Source organism: Pseudorasbora parva, chromosome 10 (genome assembly GCF_024679245.1).
Source record: "Pseudorasbora parva isolate DD20220531a chromosome 10, ASM2467924v1, whole genome shotgun sequence".
NCBI lineage: Eukaryota > Metazoa > Chordata > Actinopteri > Cypriniformes > Gobionidae > Pseudorasbora > Pseudorasbora parva.
The window spans coordinates 16,020,827-16,043,859 of NC_090181.1; the positions used below are offsets into that span (position 1 = coordinate 16,020,827).

Consider the following 23,033-nt stretch of genomic DNA (forward strand, 5'->3'; position numbering starts at 1 on the left):
TATAATTTATATAAATAAAAATAAAAAGTCTGCTGTTAATTTGATGTAAGCCTTAAATTTGTCGGAAGCAAGTACATTCTTCGTGTAGAAGTCGAAAATTATCAAGCGATTCAGTTAATTATAGTTGCCAATGTGAGTGATATTTCATCATCTTTTTCTTTTGGGCAAAGTTATGCACATTAACCCAGAGAGTAACAAATAAAGATCACAGATTGTAAAGGGTGTAAAGGGTGTATTAAATTAGAAGCACCCCAGACGTCCTGGAAGATATTCCAGCACCTGCATCTATCTCTCATTGACTCTCATCTCCCCTCACTCATCAGTATTCCCACACAAGAGAGCATCTCTGTTTGGGTGTTCTCCCTTCTGTCTCTCCTCAGGCTGATGTGGTGGAGGACAGTGAACAAAAGTGGAACACAATCAGTACTGAGCAGCTGCTGGCATCCTGACCCCCAACCCACCCAACCCCTCTGTCTCCCACTCCCTCACTCAGACACACACACAAAGCCTTGAAAATGACCACATAACCTTCACCAAACTGGGAATCTCCCTAGGCAACTGAGGGAGTTCTGCTCCAGTGGGACTGTATTCCAGTAAATCATCGGTGTCATGAGCTTACATGCACACACATTCACCTACTTCAGGTCTTTCAAATGTGCTCTCAGTCTCTGCTCTCAACTTAACATGGATGGATGGATAGGAGCTGATTTAAGAGCAGTGCAATGATGAAAAATACAACATTTTGCCTAACAATAACAATTTCTGTATTATAAATCTTGTTATAGAAGCTATAGGGGCTATTATAATGTTTTTTTGATACATTCTACAAAATAATAATAAAAAAATAAAAAAAATAGATGATTAGCCTATATCTTGGACTGTAATACTGGCTCCAATCTAACTAATAACATTAAAATGATGCATTGTTCTTGGGAAGTTACATATACATGGAGCTAAAGTAATGTCTATTACACCCTCCTTTATGTTTTTCTGGGAAGACAACTTTAGTGAGTTGAATTAAGCTACTATAAAAATGTATAACGACATCTCTTACACTGAAAACAGTCATTTGTAGAATTTTATGTTTTACCCTGTACAATGTAACATCTGGTATATGTATCCCCTAATTTCTGCTTGACATGTTAAACGTCATTGTATATTATTCTGAAAGTAAAAAAAAAAAAAAAGAAGCTAAAAAAAAAAAGCTAGCCTATTTGGGCCAACATTTTTGAATAAGCAAAGTAGCCTATTCGTTTATTTCAAAATATAGGCTAAATCATAAATTACATATTGATTCCAAACATTGACTGTAATCAAACATATTAATAAGCATGGGTTGTGTAGGCTATACGGTAAACATACAAAATCTAAAAAGATTTTAATGGAATAGGCCTATTCCATTGAGTTCCTTTTAGATTTTGTATTATAGGCCTAAATAAATAGAGCATTGGATAAAAAAACTTGGAAATTTCACTTTACCTTTCAAATCCAGTAGATGGCAATCGTACCTCACCATGCGTGTACACATAGTTGATGCAATTCCTAACACACACGCACACGCACACACACCATAGTAGACAGTAAAAAAAACACATACACACACACTTCTATTCCTTCTTTACCTGTATAGAGTGGCAGAGAAGTCCTGTTTCCTGTTTCTGAAGAGGCCGTTCCTTCAGCAAACCTGCTCAGACACGCCTCAGCAGTCAGCACTGTCACATCACAAACAATGTCATTGCGACAAAACAAGGATTTCAAATTAAACCTTTTGAATAAAAAATCTTACATAATAATTGTATTAAGCATGAATAAATAAAATGCCTTTTATTATAATGCGTTTTTAAAAAATAAAAATGCTGAAATAATTTTTCATTGCATAATGTCCCTGTTGTTTACTTGAGCTTTCACTGGGTGGTGTGTGAGTTGGAGGAAGGCTCTCACTCTGACAGCTCAATAAGTCATACATTTTGAGGCCAATGTGCGGAAGTTTTCCGGATCCGAGTTAGGGAAAGAGGACGAAACTTCTACATTTTCAACGCCCATATAACGTTATATGGGTCAGATAACTGGATTTTACCGAGCTATGTTTTGCTAATCGAGAGCGGTCCCTGCTGCATAACACAAACACAAACGCGTAATTTTCGCTTCATTTAGGGACAGAAAGGTTTGTTTTTACTACGTTTTGTTTATTTTAGGAGCTCATATCGCATGTTAATGGTGATTAAATTGTTGATACCACGATGGCAGTGAAGGTAAGTTTTGGCATAACACTGGAATGAACACTACTGATGAAATGACCGTGGCGCGTTTGTAGGGACCACAGCGAGTAATCGATAATTCATGTAGCCTATTTGTGTCATGGACTACAGCGAAAATTCATGTTGCTTTATCGTCGTATGCTACGTTGTAGACATAGGCTAGTTAATCGCTGTACACTGCATTTTTCAACATAAGGGTCTAGCCAAGAGTCCATGAAGCGAATGCCAAAGAAATGTTTTTTTTTTAGTCCAGTGGTAATTATTGAATAGGTAATTTAGCTGGTCACGTATTGTGAACTAGTATCGCCCAGTTTGCTAAAACCGATACCCTATTCGTGAACGAATTGTTCTATTGAGCCGGATCTTTTCAATGAATCGTTGGCTACTGATATAGCGGGGAAGATGCCCCCCGTAAGAACCACGTGGATTTACTTTTAAATTGTAACATTGATGATGATAATGATACATCAGCCAATATGTGCCTTATTATAGGAAATAAATAGGAACATTTGCTAATTTAGTTGTTATAGAACAAAATGTAAAATTATTCAAAGAGCCCATCTTACTACTGGGGTAAATTGGCCCGGGGTAAAAAGCCCCCCACCCCACTCCCAGCCAAACTTTTACAGAATGTAGGCTACAAATTGATATCATTTTTATTAATATTTAAATAACATAAATGTATAATAATAAATCAACTATTCTATTTTGACAATTTAGTTGAATCCTGAATAACCGTTGTCAGACAAAGTAGGATGAAGAGATTCATCTGAAAGTTGCAATTATTCTTTGACCTATATAGTCATATAAATAGTTACATATTTAACACCATATTTTAATTGAAGATATTTCAGCAACACTATGAATGTTGAATTGAAAGATTCCACTCAACTTACTATAGGTTTTAATAAAAGGAAAGATATCTGAAATACTAATAATTAATGGAAACACTGAATAATAAACCTGAATCCCACCATTTACCCTACACAAAACCGGTTTGGACAATTAATTTATGAATCAGACTGAATCAGTGAGGCTGAGTAGGCTAAAAGTTACTTTAACAGTGCAATACCTGAAATACTAGCATACTGGAAATATGTAGGCTAACATAGAACATAATTGTGTGGCAGTTTTATGAACACAAAATAGTGTTTTATCAAAATGGTTTTAGGTTTAACTAGAATATAAACCTCAAAAGCAATAGAGTGTGCTTTTTTGTAACTTTTTATTTGGAGCATGTAATATACAACACTGGGTGACCATGTGATAAGTTAATTACATCATGATATAGAGGAATTACTCAAGGTTTTTTTTTTTTTTTAAGTTTCCAGCATAGGTAAATATTAGAGGAAAATTTAGTTTTTAATTGTCTTAAATATATTTTTATAAGTACGTGACACTTTTAAAACTCTCAATACAACATTCCAAACTGATCACACAGCTATAATTTCATTCAAAACCTGTTCTGCTTCTTTCATTAGGGTTGTATATATTTCCACACAGTCAAAACACAAGATTACTGTCACATGTTCAGGGACTATAAATGATACTGTAAGCATTTAAATGCTTGCACTATTGCATTGAGCAATGACATTTATGTTCGCGGTTGCTTAATGTATACACAAAAACAAATTGGTTTATGATTTACTTGTAAAATATACTTAATCTTTTGTTTTATTTACTACTTAGAAAAATATATTTTGCAGTGTAGCCTACAGACTCACTGGTTTTCTTTACAAAAGGGTAAAGTAGTACTGTACTGTAAAAAGATGGCTGTCCTTTCAATAAGGGCCTGTGCCCACCTCTTTGGCATTTCAAGTTTACAAAGTCATTGATTGTTTCTTCTCGCTTGCAGTCTATGCTCTGTGTTGACGGTACAAATCAACACACACACACACACACACACACACACACACACACACACACACACACACACACACACACACACACACACACACACACACACACACACAATTATAAATTATAATTCTAAAAGTGTTAGATTTTGATTTAAATTGGCAATACTGTAACAAGTGAATTGTTACTGTTAATTTAGTTTGGTTTTAAACATGTAATGGTGATACTTTACAAACACAAAAAAAACCTAATGTTTTAAAAACAGCCTGATTTGTTAAACATAAAGGTCGATTCGATTAAAATGGTTAAATGTGTTAAAAGAAATCAGAACAATTAAAAAAGGGTATGAAAGTAGCATTGCGAAAGGCTGTTATGTAAAGTACATTTTAATCAAATCTTTTGGGTGTGTACATTTCTAGGTTTGAACAATCTGCTCAGGAATTAGTACTAAGAGTTTTGAAAATTCATAAAATATTCCAAATTCACCAAACTTGAAAAAAAAGGTCTCTCAGATCTAATGAGCTGCCTGAATAGCATTTGTGGCAATAAATGCAGGTTCCAAGTCAAATGTGCACAAACAGTTGCTGACTTGAAACCCACCCAAAAAAAGCTGTCTTGTTAGGCAGCTCACTAGATCATTATGGCCCAGTCCTTTTGTGTCGCCTGTGTCCACCTTATTGCTGTGAACAGGAACATGGTGCATCCTGTCAGGAACAGAACCCAAGGGAACATGTCATTCAGTGTACAATGATTTGTCAGCATTATCATTCAAGTGAACATGTCCTTTTGGTATGGATACACACTCGGTGCACTAAATATGAAAGATGAACTTGGTTAGAGGTGGTCTGACCCAGAAAACCAGTTTTAATGTTTTGGTTTACATGTTGGCTGTGTTGTGTGGTCACTGGTCATATGGATGAGGGTATTAAATCTTCCTGCATGTAGTAAGATGGATCTTTTTGGGTGATAAGGTGACATTGCTGTGAACAAATGTGTTTCATCCTAATATTCTCATTTGGGAACTGTGTAGATGGCGTACATCTCGAGACAAAACAATGGCACTGACGTGTTTTAAGATATATCAGTGCAGGTTATTTTTTAGTTAAAATAGCTCAATAATACATTTTAGTCTAGCTCTAGCTTAAGCCTTGTTTGTGTTTATTTTATAATCACACATAGCAGCACTATAGAGTTTTGCTGAATATTTCTATTTATAATTTGATATAACATTACACATTTAGCCTGAAATAAACAGATGAACTGAAGCATAGAGAATTAAACTGAAGTGTAATTCTTCTGAAGGTTTTCAGTATCAAAACACAGAAGTGAAAGTTTTATTCGTGCCACACTGAAATATTAATGCCGTAACTATTCTGTGTTACCCATATGTTTGCCGTGGGCTTTGTGTTCAGGCTCAGGTATTATATGACTTCACCGCTGAGCCTGGCAACAATGAGCTGACTGTTCTAGAAGGTGAAATACTCACAATCACAAACCAGGTGAGGATCCGCAGCACTAATGTTTCAAGATCCAAATTTGTATATATGTATATACCCACACAGACACACACTGCCATTCAAAAGCTGGTGTCAGCACTCTACGAATAAGGCTCAATATACAGATATACTGATTTTTTTACAAGGGTTTTTCCAGTATTTGCATTGCATTGTGCTTTGTTTTAGGATTAAAGGAAATGTCTGTAACAGATAATGACTGTATTTAAATTATAGTAATATTTCACAACATTATTGTGTTTATATAGATTTTCATATGTGTATACACTTCTATATTTTTGTAGAATGTAGGCGGTGGCTGGGTAGAGGCTCGGAATTCCAGAGGAAACGTAGGCCTGGTTCCAGAAGACTATATTGAGGTAAAAACCAAAAACCTAATCGTCAGCTTTTTTTCTTCTTATACAGCGCATTAGAGGTGTGAGATCATTTTTAGTACTCAAAAAAGGGGCAAAATGAAAGTGAATTTGTTTCCACTGTCCAGACCACATCAGTGAGCAGAGTGTTATTTTCTGAGCTGATATACTAAAAAGTATTTTTGGGGAATTGATTCAGATTACTTTGCATTTTCCTTCTATAGTATTACATACTTTTTTTAAAGAATTCATATTTGTCTTTTTTACATACCAGGCTACTTTTTTATGAATATATTTATATATTATATATATTTATATATTCTAATGTTTGCAGGTCAAGCATGGTTCCACACCAGCATCAGCGACACAGCACATTGATGCTCACAGTCAAGGTTACAACAACAGCGCAGCAAACACGCAGGTACCCCATCAACTAAATGATTTGTTGTGGTGAGCATGCACTATAAAAAAACTCTAGCTTATATGTTTAAAATACTACAATATGAGTCACAATATCTGCATGTTGTATTAAAGTTCCTCTAATGAAATGTAAAGCAGCTCTTACTAAAAATAAAGTAGCCGTAACCAACAAAACCCTTATTCAAATCGAAGTTTTTCTTCCTCATTTTCACAGCCACCTTTTACTAGAAATCCACACTCATTTAATGAGAGTTCTAGTGAGCATAGCATGCACAAAGGCCCCATGTGTCATCTGCAGTTGAAATCCATTTCCTGTGGAAGCAGGAGAATGAGAGTAAATGGGCCTCATTATAGCTCGGGACATTAAGCACGAGGACCCGTCTCTCCCCGTCTATCCCTTGCTCTTTGTCTTAGTAGGTTGTCAGATGTCCTCACTTGGTGTTGTCCACCACAGCACCAGTGTGCATGTATTAGTGTTGAAATGTTTGGCAGTCTGCAGATTGATGAAGGTGAAAATAATCTTTCTACTATCTGTAGAACATTTTGGTAGAATTGTAGCAAGAATAAAATGCCTAACCAATAATATTTTGACTTTGACCAAATTTAAATCCCTCATGGTCTTACTAACCTTTTATTTTAAAGTTTTATGGTTAAATGCTTTATTTTACTAGTCTTGTAATAGTGAAATATATAGTTTACAAAATGAAAATTTAAGTGAAAAAAAAGTTTTTATTCTTTAATCTATTGGTTTATTTTATATATATTTTTACTTTATGATATTTTATTAATATTTATATATATATATATATATATACACACAACAACACACATAATTATGCCAAAATGCCCGTTTTGTCAAGTATTCTCAAAAAAGCAGTCTTAAATGATCTAAATAACATCTTGAAAGAACTTAGTTTTGAGAAAATGAGATGAGCGTGACAGCGCATCAGATCCGTTTCATGTTAAACATCGGCAGATCTTAAAGTGACAGCAGCCTAACTGTGCGTTCACACCGCCTGCAGCGAGAGCATCCTAAAGCCGGAAGTCCTTCATTTTCAATGGGAGCCTGAGGCAAGCTTCAGTGAGAGCGGCATGCCGTGTCCTGGACGATTTGGGCATCGAGGAGAGTTGAAATCAGCTCAACGTTATGGTAATAAGCTATGACGCGGTTCGGCGGTCACCAATTGGAATTTAGAAGTGCTCCGCTTGACTTTGGTTCCGATTTTGGTAAACTTTGGTTCGGACCACATTAGTTCCCAAGCCAAATGTAGGTGAAGTTGATCATTGCTGTGCGGGTTTCCCTATCATTTATGACGTGATCATTAATAGTGATGTGTAATTTGTTAAGAAGGCGCGCAACACTATTTTATAGGTGCTAGAACGCTTGTTTTTTAGCGGGAATGCAATTAATTCTTACTTTCACATTTAAACGATTTCATGAGGTTAACTTGTGGGTCAGTCTGCCAAAAATGCTTGTTTGCTTTGTGTCCCCTTTAAATACAGTTTAAGAAAAGACCAAGCATTCGATCTACGTCAGACCGCCAGCCATCCACGAATCTTTATACAGTGTCGTTGGCAGGGTGGCCAGAGCGAATTTTGACACTCTCCCGGCGGCGGTGTAAACGCACCGTAATAAACTGGTTGCTGTTATGTCTGTCATTAATGTTAATCAAAGAACAAAGGTAACAGGGAAATTGTAGCTTTAAAAATGATTAATCTATATTTAATTTATAATTTATGCAGTTAAGAAAGGTATCTGATGACCTTATTCCATTTTTGTATATTTATTATATATGAAGTAAATATGTATGGAATTTATTATAATGGGTTTATGTGAAAAAGTTTATGTAAGTTCACTTAAATTATATGTTGGTATTTTTTTTAAAGCTTAATGTTGAAATTGATAGCTTTTAATTATGCTGTAGACTGGGTAAACCCAGCCTGATCTGCCGGCGATTTGATTTCGCCCTGCAGCTCAGTCTGGAAACCTGTAAATTAATTTCTACTGCTTCTGTTATACTTTTGCGGGAACCAATCACAGACTGGCTTATCCACCTGGCGCGCTATTGGTGGGTTTAACATGATGAAGGATAGAGATGGGTTGTTGCCCATTGATCACACCTCTTGTGGTCTGATTGGTTGAAGGACTATCCAATTGTGTAAAGAGTTATTTGAATTATGCTCATTGTCACAACTTTTGTGTAGTGGAAAATACAGAACATAACTCCCCAGAACAATGTTCAATCTTAAATTGAGCTTGGTCTGGTGATAAACTGTAAGGTTGAATGTCTGACATTAATGTTTTAATCACATAAACGTCGCACACCTGTGTGTGATAGGTGCGTAGGAGAGCAGGACAAATAAGTCCTATTATCATCAATTGGAAAGGAGATTTCTCCTTTCCAATTGATGACATTAATGTTTTAAAAAAAAACAATTTCTTAGATACATCAGTAGCTGTATTTATATCAGTGATATTTGCCTTCATTCATAAAATTTGCCATTACAACAAACATTTGAAATATACTGTCTTTTCAGTAAATATAAGTTGTGAAATTATTGCAATATAAAAATATATTCATATTTATATTGACATAAATATGTTTCTAATTGCAATGAATTACATTCAAAGTTTGATTAATTCAACTTTTTTTAATCGATTGACAGTACTAATACATAGATATATGATATATGATAGATATATATAAAATACCTGGAAGGTGAAGGTACTAATTAAGGAACTTGCCACTGTCGCCAAAGTAAGTAGTCATTGGCTGTGGCTAAAACGAAAGGAGACAGTGTGGGCTGCCAAATTATCTATATAGTCACCATGCGACACACACCCAGATCTGACCAGCCTGTGATGGGCCTGCATCTGCTGAGGGTGTCTTGTGATTAAAGGCCCAAACATCCAATGAGGCAGCAGAACACAACGGACGATGTGTCATATTGGTTCAAAGATCCACATATATAATTATTTGAGTAATTTTACAGTGAACACTTTTAAATTTACTATGAATATAGGGGGGTCCAGCTGTACATTTCACACCTTGGATGGCCATATATACAGAATTTATCTCCATGGGATGAAGCTGGTCACGTGTATCTTGAGTACAATCACCATTTGGAGGAAAATTGAGCAAATGGTACAAGTGGTGAAAAGACGACTTAATGTTTCCATCAGCCTTCGATATCTTTAGAGTGATCCACAACACCAAAGTACTAATAACGATAAACACATCAGTAATGTTGTTCTCAGGGTAAATGGTATAGATGGTCTTAATAGGTGAGGCCAGGAAGTACGAAAAAAAGATTTTGCTTAGCTGGATGTTAGTCTTTAGCAGCATCAAGGTCAGGTCTATTGATGGAATTGGCCATTAAATCTTAGACTAATGGACTGTCACAAACTCAAGAGCCTTTAGCCTTTTAGTTCTTAAAGCACATCCCTTTTTTTAGTGGACAGATTTGAGAGAACTGTTTCTTATACCTTATATATATATATATATATATATATATATATATATATATATATATATATATATATATATATATATATATATATATATATATATATATATATATATATATATATATATATATATATATATATATATATATTCATTTCCTTTGTCACCATCAGCCATTTGTCCAAGAAGTTTTTATTTGTGTGATTTATGGTTTGTACAATCTCTAAAATGGCAATTTGATTCTCATTACCGTTGTTTTATACTGTTTGTGTCTCTACGTATTCAAATCATGTGAAGTTCTGCGAAGAACCTTTTCGTTTTTTAGTGTAAAGAGTATTTGAATAATCCGAACAGCTCTTTTCTACTATAAAGAACCTTTAGTGCAATGGAAAGGTTCCATGGGTGTTAGAAGTTCTTCATGAACTCATCAATAGCAATGAAGAAGCTTTATGTTTCAGAAGTGTGCTTTGGTTTTAGGTGATTGGGCTAGCCTGTTTTGTTTGTTGTAGGTCAGACATGGTGCTATGGAGCGAATGGAGATCCAGAAGCAAATATTATGTGTGAATTTGACTATGAGGCAGCTGCATTTTTGATGTGCTTCCAGTGTCAAGCCAACCTAGGAAGAGTGAATCGCTGTAATCTAAATCTAGTTGTGAGGTTGATGGAGTCTAAAAAAGGATGTTACTAGTAAAATTTGTGTATGGCTAATTTGAGCAGATACCTTATGTATTTAAATCGGTCAACTGAGAAATAATTCCAGTACAGGTATTGTAAGGGATTGTAGGAAGGAGCTGAAAGATTCCACTTTAAGTTCAATGTAACCGTTTAGGAAACTTCACTACCTATACAAAATTTCAAATCAAATGTTTTGAGGGTCAGCATGGATTTAGATTTGTTTAAAATAATAATTTAATGTTGTATTTTATTTAGGGGGTTAATGGAAATGAGGCTTGGACTGCCACGACATGGTCCAACAACAACGCTGCAGACAACTGTAACTACTATGAACAGGAACCAGTAGGCAATAATGGTAACAGGAAAATATAACTATCTACAATATCGTTCAAAAGATTGGTGTTCGGAATTAAGAAATTAATAATTGTATTCAGCAAGGAAGAATTAAATTGGGCCAGAACTGACTGTAACAATATATATATAGAGAGAGAGAGAGAGAGAGAGAGAGAGAGAGAGAGAGAGAGAGAGAGAGAGAGAGAGAGAGAGAGAGAGAGAGAGAGAGAGAGAGAGAGAGAGAGAGAGAGAGAGAGAGAGAGAGAGAGAGAGAGAGAGAGAGAGAGAGAGAGAGAGAGAGAGAGAGAGAGAGAGACTCTTAATACCAATGCTGCATTTATTTATTTATATAGACTAGAGTAAAAACAGTAATACTTTGAAATATATTTCCAATTTAAATGAACTGGTTTCTGTTGTAAATTATTTTAAAATGTATTTTTTTCCTGTAATGGCAAAGCTGAATTTTCATCATTACTCCAGTCTTCAGTGTCACATGAGCCTCACAAATCATTCTAATATGCTGATTTGCTGCTCAAGAAACATTTATGATTATTATTAATATTAAACACAGTTGTGCTGCTTAATATTTTTTTCAGGATTCTTTGATGAATAGAAAGTCTAAAAGAAAAGCATTTATTAGAAATCTTTTTTTGTAATATTTATTAACTTAATACATTTCTTTACTGTCTACCCGAAACTTTTGAATGGCAGTCTATCATGCTTTTCAAAATAAAATTTCAACATTGATAATATTAAGAAATCCTTTTTTTCTGAAGAATCATGTAACAATGAAGACTGCAGTAATTGCTTCTGAAAATTCAACTTTGCCATAACAGGAATAAATTACATTATAAAACATTAAAATAGAAAACAGTTATTTTAAATTGTAATAATATTGTACAGTCTAACTGTATATACTGTATTTGTGATCAAATAAGTGCAGCATTGTTAAGATTTAAGAGACTTTTTGCAAAAAACATTATTATAAAATCGTACGACCCCAAACTTTTGAACGGTACTGTATAACATATCTCAAGTTTAACTTCCTCCTGTATGAAAGTATTTTTTTATTTGGGCACCATACTCTGTAACAGATACAGCTCATGAATGACTTCTACAGCTTTAAGTCATGTGGTCTGAAAAATCAGCTTTGTTATTAGGACTTTGAACTTTCTCCAATTTATCAAGCTCTTTTAGAATGCCATAGATAAAGTTTGAAATAAGCTCTTTATGCAACTGAGGTAGCCAAGTTGTACGTGGAAGAAGCTGTATAGCGTCATTGGTATTTTACCATAATCACATTCACTACAGTTGTCTTTGCTGGTTCCCGTTATAGAATATGTTATATGTTTTGAAATATGCTGAAATAAGCTGAGTGTTATATATTCACATTTGCACAAGGAAGCAGATCCTTTTCTGGTCCCTCCCTATGAAATCCAGCATGAAAACCCTTGTGAAAAATAATGACACTTTAGCATACTTTTATGCACACTTTTTATATATGATAATGGTACAGAGAAACAGTATTGTTGGAATCACCTTCAGAACAATCATTTTCAGCTGGTGAACGATAAAAACACTGACAGCCAATCAGAATCCGTCTTGCTTTAAGAGCTTGAACATTTAAAGCGTTTTTCCGTCTGTTATTCTATTATTGTATATGATGATGGTTTATTGTGTCACGTAGGTTCTGTCTATTCCTTTGATGAGGAATGGGATGATGATTCCGATGATGGAAAGTCAACAGGCGGTTATGGAGGTTCCCAGGTGGAAGAGGGCGGAACGATGCAGCGTGGCGGGGCTCACTCTACAATGAAAATATCTCTCAACAAGTAATGGTTTAGTTTTGATAACTGCCAATAATAATATTTCATTAATAAAATTAACTTTAAAAAAGCTCATACTGTCTTTTGCCATAGGTTTCCAGGGTTCTCCAAGACCCCAAATCCAGAGCTGTATCTACTTACCAAGCATATAGCTAAAGGAAATGACAGACTGCCAATTTATGTAAGTTTTTGATTCCATACCTAGATGACAGAATACTCAAAAACTTTGAGTTTGGATACATTAACCTGTTTATATTCAATGTTTATTTTGCAGGCGGGTGAGGTGGGTCCAGTATGGCTGTATCCACAAACTCATTTAGATTGTGTAGTGGCTGATCCCAAAAAGGGTTCAAAAATGTATGGCCTGAAGAGCTACATTGAATACCAGGTCACACCTAATGTAAGTTTTTTTGAAACTCTTCTCAGGACTGCTTTAATAATATTTTTAATTGCTATAATTGTTTTGCTAGAACGTGTCTTGGATTATTTCTCTGTTAACTGTTTTTTAGACTACAAACAGACCTGTCAATCACAGATACAAACACTTTGACTGGTTATATGAAAGGCTTGTGGAGAAGTTTGCCTGTGCTCTACCCATCCCATGTCTGCCTGACAAACAAGTTACAGGTGACCAAAGCAAAAATGTAATGCTGATCTATCTGGTCACTTTAGACCAGCCTGCGCCATCCTCCGTTTTGTTCACTTTCTTAAGGCCCATTCACACGAATTCACACTATTCACACCAACTGTGGCAGCATTGCTTTTCATTGTGAATGCCACACAAAACACACCTAAAATGGGAAAGAACTTTGAGATTGACTGTACAAATAGATTTGACAAGAAATTAGGTATGTTTTTACTGCCGGAAGCTACAGAGAAGAGAAACAAATTGCTCGTTGTAATTCAGTGAAACAACTAGATTCCAGGCAGTGAAACATGTATTTGCAGATCATTTTGTGTCAAGATGTTAGATTCTATGATGTTTTTGGGGGGGATAAAGCATACCCTGTATATTGTATTTTTATTTACTTTATTGACAAATCATTAATTAAATTGAATCGATATTATAATATAGACTCAATTAGAATTTATGTTCTGCATATTTTGATGTTTTCAAATAAACTTTAACAAAAACTATAGGCATGGATGATAATTAACCTATATATAACATTGATATAAAGGATCACTCTGATTTACGCCTACCTTTATTGTATTTATATAAAACGGTCACAGGCAAATTTGCTTTATGTATTTCCCTGGCGTTGAAATTAGGCACATATACAGTGGGGCAAAAAAGTATTTAGTCAGCCACCAATTGTGCAAGTTCTCCCACTTAAAAATATGAGAGAGGCCTGTCATTTTCATTATAGGTACACTTCAACTATGAGAGACAGAATGAGAAAAAAAATCCTGAAAATCACATCGTCTTATTTTTAAAGAATTTATTTGCAAATCATGGTGGAAAATAAGTATTTGGTCAATAAAAAAAGTTCATCTTAATACTTTATGTACCCTTTGTTGGCAATGACAGGGGTCAAAAGTTTTCTGTAATTTGCCACAAGGTTTTTACACACTGTTGCTGGTAGTTTGGCCCATTCCTCAATGCAGATCTCCTCTAGAGCAGCGATGTTTTGGGGCTGTCGCTGGGCAACACAGATTTTTAACTCCCTCCAAAGATTTTCTATGGGGTTGAGATCTGGAGACTGGCTAGGCCACTCCAGGACCTTGAAATGCTTCTTACAAAGCCACTCCTTCGTTGCCCGGGAGGTGTGTTTGGGATCATTGTCATGCTGAAAGACCCAGCCGCATGTCATCTTCAATGCCCTTGCTGATGTAAGGTTTTTACTCAAAATCTCAAAATGCATGGCCCCATTCATTCTTTCCTTTACACGGATCAGTCGTCCTGGTCCCTTTGCAGAAAAACAGCCCCTAAGCATGATGTTTCCACCCCCATGCTTCACAGTAGGTATGGTGCAACTCAGCATTCTTTCTCCTCCAAATACGAAAAGTTGTGAGACCAAAAAGTTTTTACCAAAAAGTTTAATTTTGGTTTCATCTGACCAAATGACATTCTCCCAATCCTCTTCTTGATCATCCAAATGCTCTCTAGCAAACTTCAGACGGGCCCGGACATGTACTGGCTTAAGCAGGGGGTTCTTCAAGCAGAAGTCTCTCACGGTGTACTGTTTTACTGATGGTAGCCTTTATTTCTTTGGCCCCAGCTTTCTGCAGGTCATTCACTAGGTCCCTCCGTGGGGTTCTGGGATTTTTGCTCACTGTTCTTGTGATAATTTTTTCCACCATAATTTGCAAATAAATTCTTTAAAAATAAGACGATGTGATTTTCTGGATTTTTTTTCTCATTCTCTCTCTCATAGTTGAAGTCTACCTATGATGAAAATGACAGGCCTCTCTCATCTTTTTAAGTGGGAGAACTTGCACAATTGGTGGCTGACGAAATACTTTTTTGCTCCACTGTAAATGTCAGGAAACCTGATTCATTCTGCATGTCAATATTCATGGATCCCTGAATCTTTGGTAAATTTTAAGGAACACTATCGAGTCCAGCCTTTAGTTTAAACTGATAATCATTTGTTTTACTCAAGTTTTTGCAGTTTGCTGTAATAAATCCAGTCATAAAACAGGCTGTTGTGCCCCGGCTGAGGGGGCATGCTCCCACAGAAAAGTGACTTCAATACCCTTTATACCACAGCACAACTATAACAGCACAGAGAATCGCTATCATTGGAATCACTTTTAGACTGATTTTATCCAGCTGATGAACGATAAAAAGATTGATAGTCAATCGGAATCCTTCCTTCTTTAGTAAGCTCAAGCATTTAAATGGATCGGAGGGCAATGTTCTCTTAAAATGAACAGCAGAATGAGTGCTATTGTGCGTTAGTGTGGATGCTAATATATAGTTATCTTTATAGTTATCGTTCTTGGGTGCACAGGCCCTTTAGTCCCCAAAAGCTGGTAGACTGTCTAACATCTGTCTTCCATTCCTCTTAAGGCCGATTTGAAGAGGAATTTATCAAAATGCGCATGGAACGCCTGCAGGGCTGGATGTCCCGCATGTGCCGACATCCGGTGATCTCAAACAGTGAAGTTTTCCAGCTCTTCCTTAACTACAGAGACGAGAAGGTGCATTTGCTTACATATGTGTAAAGTAATAGACATATAGTTTTATATGCTGACTGATATAAATGCATAGTCAAATAATGTATACACACAGTTAAGGAGCTCTTTCTGTTGAGTATTGCCATCTGTTTGCTGATATCGGCTAGTTTCGCAGTGTTGTAAGACGTGTTTTAATTGTTGTTTCTATTAGGAGTGGAAACTTGGGAAGCGGAAAGCAGAGAGAGATGAAACAGTGGGAGTGAAGATCTTCTCCACCATAGATCCAGAGCTCCCAGAGCTAGATCCTACTCAAGTGTGAGGCAATAATTTTTTTCCTAAAATTAATTCAATTAATTTTTAAATTATAATGTTGAATTATATAAAAATCATCAAATATTAACCCCTTTAATTATTGTATCTCAAAATATATTCAATTACATTTTTTATTCAAAATGTTGAATTATATAAAAATATCAAATATTTATTTCTGTATGTATAATATTAATTATGATTCAAATATTAACAGAAAAAAACTTTTTAAAATGATATATTAATCTATTTAATAAACAATGGTCTTGTCTTGATGTGATTTGTAGGGAGCAGAAGTATGAAACGTACAGCCAGTTTAGTAGATCTATGGACAATAGTGTTAAGGAACTACTGGCTGTTGGGCATCTTCACTGGAAGAGATGTACAGGCCGTGAGTTCTTGTATTTCCTCATTGCCAAAGTACATCTATATTTAGTATTTCACTACTGTTACTATTTTCTGATTGGTCCATAGTAAAAAAAATTCTGCTTTTAAACCAACAGCATTGCAAAAGGAGTATCGACAGATCGGAAAAGCATTTCAGAACCTGTCGTCAGTTTTCAACACCAGTGGATACCCAAGTAAGAAACTAGAGCTTTGTTTATTGAAATGCTCTCTTTTACATGTTCACAATTCAAATATTAAAGGGGGGGTGAAATGCTGTTTCATGCATACTGAGCTTTTTACACTGTTAAAGACTTGGATTCCCATCCTAAACATAGACAAAGTGTCAAAAACTAAGTTGGACGTTTGATGGAGTATTTCTGTGTCAAAAATACTCCTTTCGGTTTCTCACAAGTTTTGGAGAGTTTTTTTCGAGTATGGGTCCGCTTGACGTTCGATAGAGCGGAAGGTCCTTGTATGGGCCGTACGGGCTCTTCTCCCGGTAGGGTGCGCGCGCGCGTGACTAGAGCAAGAGAGGAAATGCACGCCCATAAACACTCTCTCAGGTGCAGATCCAGTCGTCCGTGAACACTTCTGTCCCACCACGCTCCACTTTATTCCTATGGGTGACATCAAACGACTTCAACGCTTCAGCACAGCATTCCGGGAAGGCAGCGCTGCATTTGAACCGATTTGAATGCAGAAATGACGGGAAGCGGCACAACAACACGCTTTAATCGTGTCGCAAAAGTGGATCTCCACAGTCACTGCTGTCACAGGACTTCACGAAATCAACAGTTACCATAGAATTGTGTTTTTGATGGAGCGGTGACGATAAAGGTTCACGGTCCTGCTTTAGAAGCAGGCGGTGAGTAAAACTGCTTCAAATGTCTATGCTGTTGGGCTATCGTCGTGTGAGTAGACATCAGTAAACAACACGATCGTGTATAACGTTAGTTAATTTATCAATGGAGCATGCGATCTATAGTGTGTGTTTAAATACATGTGTTTAGCTGACCACTATGGGTGTCAGTTTGTTTATTGTAAAACCACCCAAACATAAACCTAGCGTTCTCACAAAGCGTGCGTCGTCATTCAAATGCGCTAAGGGTTACTCCATTGTTGTTCTATGTATAACATTATACTAGTCTGACGTGCAAAACCGTTTTGCTTGCTACTGCTAATGTTTAGTCGCATACAATAGTCCATAAACCGAATCATGTCCTCATAAACTGCGAGTAAACACACACAGTAAACACACACTAGTGTGTAAACACACACTAAATACAGTACATACCACAGAGACGGACGTCTTGCTGTTGTTGCTTCCCCTGTTCAATTTATTTCAGCCTCCGGATCCGATTCTGGATCATATCTGTATTAGTTGAATCTGATCGATAGCCATGGGTTTCTCCACGCTTGAGGACGTCACCGCTTTGTGCGCATTCGTCATTCTTTAGCTCCGCCCACACGATACGCCTTCAGCCATTCTGTTTTTTCCGGAAAGACTCGGTACAGCCTATATTTCTTTTATACAGGGAGTGCAGAATTATTAGGCAAATGAGTATTTTGACCACATCATCCTCGTTATGCATGTTGTCTTACTCCAAGCTGTATAGGCTGGAAAGCCTACTACCAATTAAGCATATTAGGTGATGTGCATCTCTGTAATGAGAAGGGGTGTGGTCTAATGACATCAACACCCTATATCAGGTGTGCATAATTATTAGGCAACTTCCTTTCCTTTGGCAAAATGGGTCAAAAGAAGGACTTGACAGGCTCAGAAAAGTCAAACATAGTGAGATATATTGCAGAGGGATGCAGCAGTCTTAAAATAGCCAAGCTTCTGAAGCGTGATCATCGAACAATCAAGCGTTTCATTCAAAATAGTCAACAGGGTCGCAAGAAGTGTGTGGAAAAACCAAGATGCAAAATAACAGCCCGTGAACTGAGAAAAGTCAAGCGTGCAGCTGCCAAGATGCCACTTGCCACCAGTTTGGCCATATTTCAGAGCTGCAACATCACCGGAGTGCCCAAAAGCACAAGGTGTGCAATACTCAGAGACATGGCCAAGGTAAGAAAGGCAGAAAGTCGACCACCACTGAACAAGACACACAAGCTGAAACGTCAAGACTGGGCCAAGAAATATCTCAAGACTGATTTTTCTTAGGTTTTATGGACTGATAAAATGAGAGTGAGTCTTGATGGGCCAGATGGATGGGCCCGTGGCTGGATTGGTAAAGGGCAGAGAGCTCCAGTCCGACTCAGACGCCAGTAAGGTGGAGGTGGAGTACTGGTTTGGGCTGGTATCATCAAAGATGAGCTTGTGGGGCCTTTTCGGGTTGAGGATGGAGTCAAGCTCACCTCCCAGTCCTACTGCCAGTTTCTGGAAGACACCTTCTTCAAGCAGTGGTACAGGAAGAAGTCTGCATCCTTCAAGAAAAACATGATTTTCATGCAGGACAATGCTCCATCACACACGTCCAAGTACTCCACAGCGTGGCTGGCAAGAAATGGTATAAAAGAAGAAAATCTAATGATATGGCCTCCTTGTTCACCTGATCTGAACCCCATTGAGAACCTGTGGTCCATCATCAAATGTGCGATTTACAAGGAGGGAAAACAGTACACCTCTCTGAACAGTGTCTGGGAGGCTGTGGTTGCTGCTGCACGCAATGTTGATGGTGAACAGATCAAAACACTGACAGAATCCATGGATGGCAGGCTTTTGAGTGTCCTTGCAAAGAAAGGTGGCTATATTGGTCACTGATTTGTTTTTGTTTGGTTTTTGAATGTCAGAAATGTATATTTGTGATTGTTGAGATGTTATATTGGTTTCACTGGTAAAAATAAATAATTGAAATGGGTATAAATTAGTTTTTTGTTAAGTTGCCTAATAATTATGCACAAAACCTGCACACACATATATCCCCCTAAAAAAGCTAAAACTAAAAACTAAAACTTCCAAAAATATTCAGCTTTGATATTAATGGGTTTTTTGTGTTCATTGAGAACATGGTTGTTGTTCAATAATAAAATTAATCCTCAAAAATACAACTTATTAATAATTCTGCACTCCCTGTAAATATAATAAAACTAAAGACTTTTCGGAGATATGAAGGATGCAATACTACTCTATAGGTACTCAAGAATGACTGCTGATGTTTTGTTTTTTTGTACCTTATTTTCAGGGGAATCAACTCTGACAGAGGCATTAACTACAACGGGGAAAACATATGAGGAAATAGCAGAAATTGTTGCAGGACAGGTATCAGAAGTACATTTCCTCAATATAAATACTTCAAGAAACTCCTCAATCCTTGAACCTCTGCCAGTCACTGTTTCCTTACATCCTCTGCTGCTATTTCCACAATTTGATAGGATTGTAACCATCAAGGCTAGCCAATGATAACAACATCCGTGATTGCTGTTTTTAGTATTATCCATGAGTTTAAGCCATTGTTTATGGTTTCAATAAGATAACATTTATTTATCAGCCAAGAAAAGATCTACACTTCCTGCTGGAAACAAACACAGAATACAAGGGACTACTGGGCTGCTTCCCTGACACAATAGGAGTTCACAAGGTAAACTCAACTAACAGGGAAAATTCTTAGAACTTTGGCTAACGCAAGGTTCTCTCATGAATGTTCTTCCTGTAACATTAATAGAATATTAATACAAGAACTTTGAATGAACAATGTTCTCAAAATGTTAAAACTAAAAAGTTTTTTTATATATCGTTTATGGAATGTTTTTTTCTGAAATGTTTAAAGTAGTTTTTCTGAACGTTCAAAGAACATCATAAGTAATTTTTTCATAATGTTTACAAAATTATAAAATGTGATGTTCACTTAGTAGTCAGAAAACAAAGAAAAATGTAATGTTGTGAGAACATTCAGAAAGATTGGTTTCATAACGTAATGGACCGTTAGCTAAATGTTCTTAGAATATATTTTTGTTAGGCAGGGGAGGTTTTTCATGTAAATGTCCTTTTGTCATTTTAAAAATGACTAAAATGTCAATTTTTCTGACTTTATACATCTGTGTTCAGTTATGTCATAAATGTTTAAGATAATGTACATTTAGATTTAAAAAGCATTATTCTTTTACATTTATATTTATTAGTATTTATTGATTAATTATATTTCAATAATTAATTGATCATCATTTATTCTTCAGTGAATCTTTTCTTTCAAATTATTTTGAGAGTATAATTTGTAATGGAAAATAGAAGTATTTTTAATAGTGGTCTCAGACTTACCTCACTGCTTATGTAATGAGCAAATAAGTATTTTAAACCCTTTTTTTCCCCTCAGGCTGCCATTGATAAAGTGAAAGAGGCTGATCATATGGTGGCAATTAATAAAATTAGCCCACAAGATAAACAAACTATGGAAAAGAATCTCAGCTCCATGTCTTATGCCTTGCAAGGTACGTTAGTAGTGTTGTGTATCAAAGACCCATTGTCACAGTGGTCCTTTAAATGGGAACCTGTGCCCTTAATTGTATTGTTAGTCACACATGTAATCTTAGACTTGCCATCTGTGTCTTTAGCGGAGATGAATCACTTCCATAGCAACCGTATCTATGACTACAACAGACTCATGCAATTCTACCTGGAGGAACAGGTGAAATTCTATGAAACGGTGAGTGGCGGCGGGATTCTAGTTTGTATGGTCTCCATAAACATGACGTATGTAATTCAGCATACTATATATGTAACATTCTGCTGTGTTCTCGTTGGATAGATTGCTGAAAAGCTGAAGAGAGCGCTTGGTCAGTATACCACCATGTGAGGAGGACACACTCTATAACCAGCAATACTCTTCAAGAAAACATGCTGCTTTGGCTTTTTAAATGCTAATTCACAATTAACAATGTTTTTACGGAGCTCCTAATGGGATATGGTGAATGAAAAAAAAATACATAGGAGGAAAAATTACGTCAATGCTTTTTGCGTTCTCTTGCAAATGTTTCCTCAGAGAAACGTCTGCGAAACTCAAAACTTTTGAGTTTTTCGCAAGCGAACACAAGGAAGAACAGCAAGAGAACGCAATTTATTTTTTCCATCTTGTCCCTTTAGGGGCTCAGAATGTTTCCACTTAACAAAATAAAAGTTGTATTACTGCTTTTTGACATAGATGATTTAAGATATAAGGGAACAAACAATGCACATCATATGGTGTTATTCATTAACCAAATATTTTGTTCACAAGAACACTTTTTAACTGTCACTTAAGTTAATGTAACACTCCCGAACATTAAGATTTTGAATTTTCTCTGTGTAAAATGAGGTCTCTCAGGGATGCATACTCAGACTGGGCCTTCTAAACCAAAATGGAGTTTATTAACGTCTTAATTCAATTGCCTGGCATTATATTGTTTTCTTGTAGTATGTGAAAGGAAATATGTCAGATTTAGAAGTGGTATGTATTGGATAAAAGAAATAAGGACATTGTCTTTTACCTGTGGTAAAATGTTCTATGCAAAACAAAACTAAAATGTCACGCTCAGTGTATAAAATGTGTTTTAACTAGCCCTCCAGTGTGTAATAAATCTTTCTTTATACCTTTCCAAGCCTGTGAGGAGAGTTGTGATGGTCTGCATTTCACTACATTGTTGGCCTTTTGCTGTCAATATAGATTTTGCAGCTTAAGCAAAAGCACAAAATATCATTTTGGAGGAGATGGTAGAAGTTGTCCAGTATTTATGCTAGCTCAGGGTTAGTTTTTTCCTCTTCGAAAGAGGAAATGAACCTTTAACCATAGAAAGGAAAAAGAGGAAATGAGCATAATGACCTCAGCGTGTGTTTGAATTTCTAGTGAAAGCGACCTCAAGCAAGGAAACACTGGCTGCATCTGAAATCGCATACTTCCCTACTAGCGGGCGAAAATTAGTATGTCTAAATTCAGTGTCCCTAAATTCAAGGTCCTGCTCTAAAGTGTCTGACTTCACACACAGCCATTCTCTCCCCCAAATCGGTTTCCTTCCCTTAAACAAGGGGTGGCAACCATAAGGAGTCTCTTAATTTTGTCTCTCTTCTGAGATAAAAATTCTGTGCAATACCTTCTTTTATTCCAGTGCCATGTTCATTTGCTGGTCTGTTCCACCCTTCCTGTTAGTGTGTGATAGGCAGAAAGAGTCGTTGTGGATGGAGCAGATATGTTTATCTCATGGTAAAGTATTCTAAAGAACACCAGAAAGTCAGCTGTATACAATATAGCAGGACATTTTTCAAAAACTAAGACATTTTTATACATTTCCAAAGTAGTTACAAAATGTAAACAATATTGAAAAATATACATTTAGGCATTAAAAGGATGTACATTTTTGGGACTATTTGAACACCCGTTACCTCTACATTATACAGAATTATTGAGGCGTTAACAGCAAAAATATTTACATGTGCCATGTGTGGTGGGATATCTATTAATAGAGCTTTCTCAAATGTTCTCATAAACTGCTGGAGCAGGTTGCAACAAAACCTCTTAAGATGAGAAAATTCTGATTG

General features: G+C 36.2%; 1 protein-coding gene across 1 annotated transcript; it reads left to right on the forward strand.

Annotated features, from left to right (window-relative positions):
- Nucleotides 1-1,906: 1,906 nt before the first annotated feature.
- snx9a (sorting nexin 9a) lies at nucleotides 1,907-22,099 on the forward strand. The gene is made up of 18 exons (XM_067455306.1): nucleotides 1,907-2,252; nucleotides 5,528-5,614; nucleotides 5,914-5,988; nucleotides 6,317-6,403; nucleotides 10,800-10,899; nucleotides 12,565-12,709; nucleotides 12,797-12,884; nucleotides 12,978-13,103; nucleotides 13,213-13,330; nucleotides 15,720-15,850; nucleotides 16,038-16,141; nucleotides 16,423-16,526; nucleotides 16,639-16,716; nucleotides 19,711-19,787; nucleotides 20,017-20,106; nucleotides 20,839-20,953; nucleotides 21,077-21,168; nucleotides 21,271-22,099. The coding sequence occupies exons 1-18, from the start codon at nucleotides 2,241-2,243 to the stop codon at nucleotides 21,316-21,318; spliced, it is 1,677 nt and encodes a 558-aa protein (XP_067311407.1). The 5' UTR covers nucleotides 1,907-2,240; the 3' UTR covers nucleotides 21,319-22,099.
- The last annotated feature ends 934 nt before the right edge of the window (nucleotides 22,100-23,033 follow it).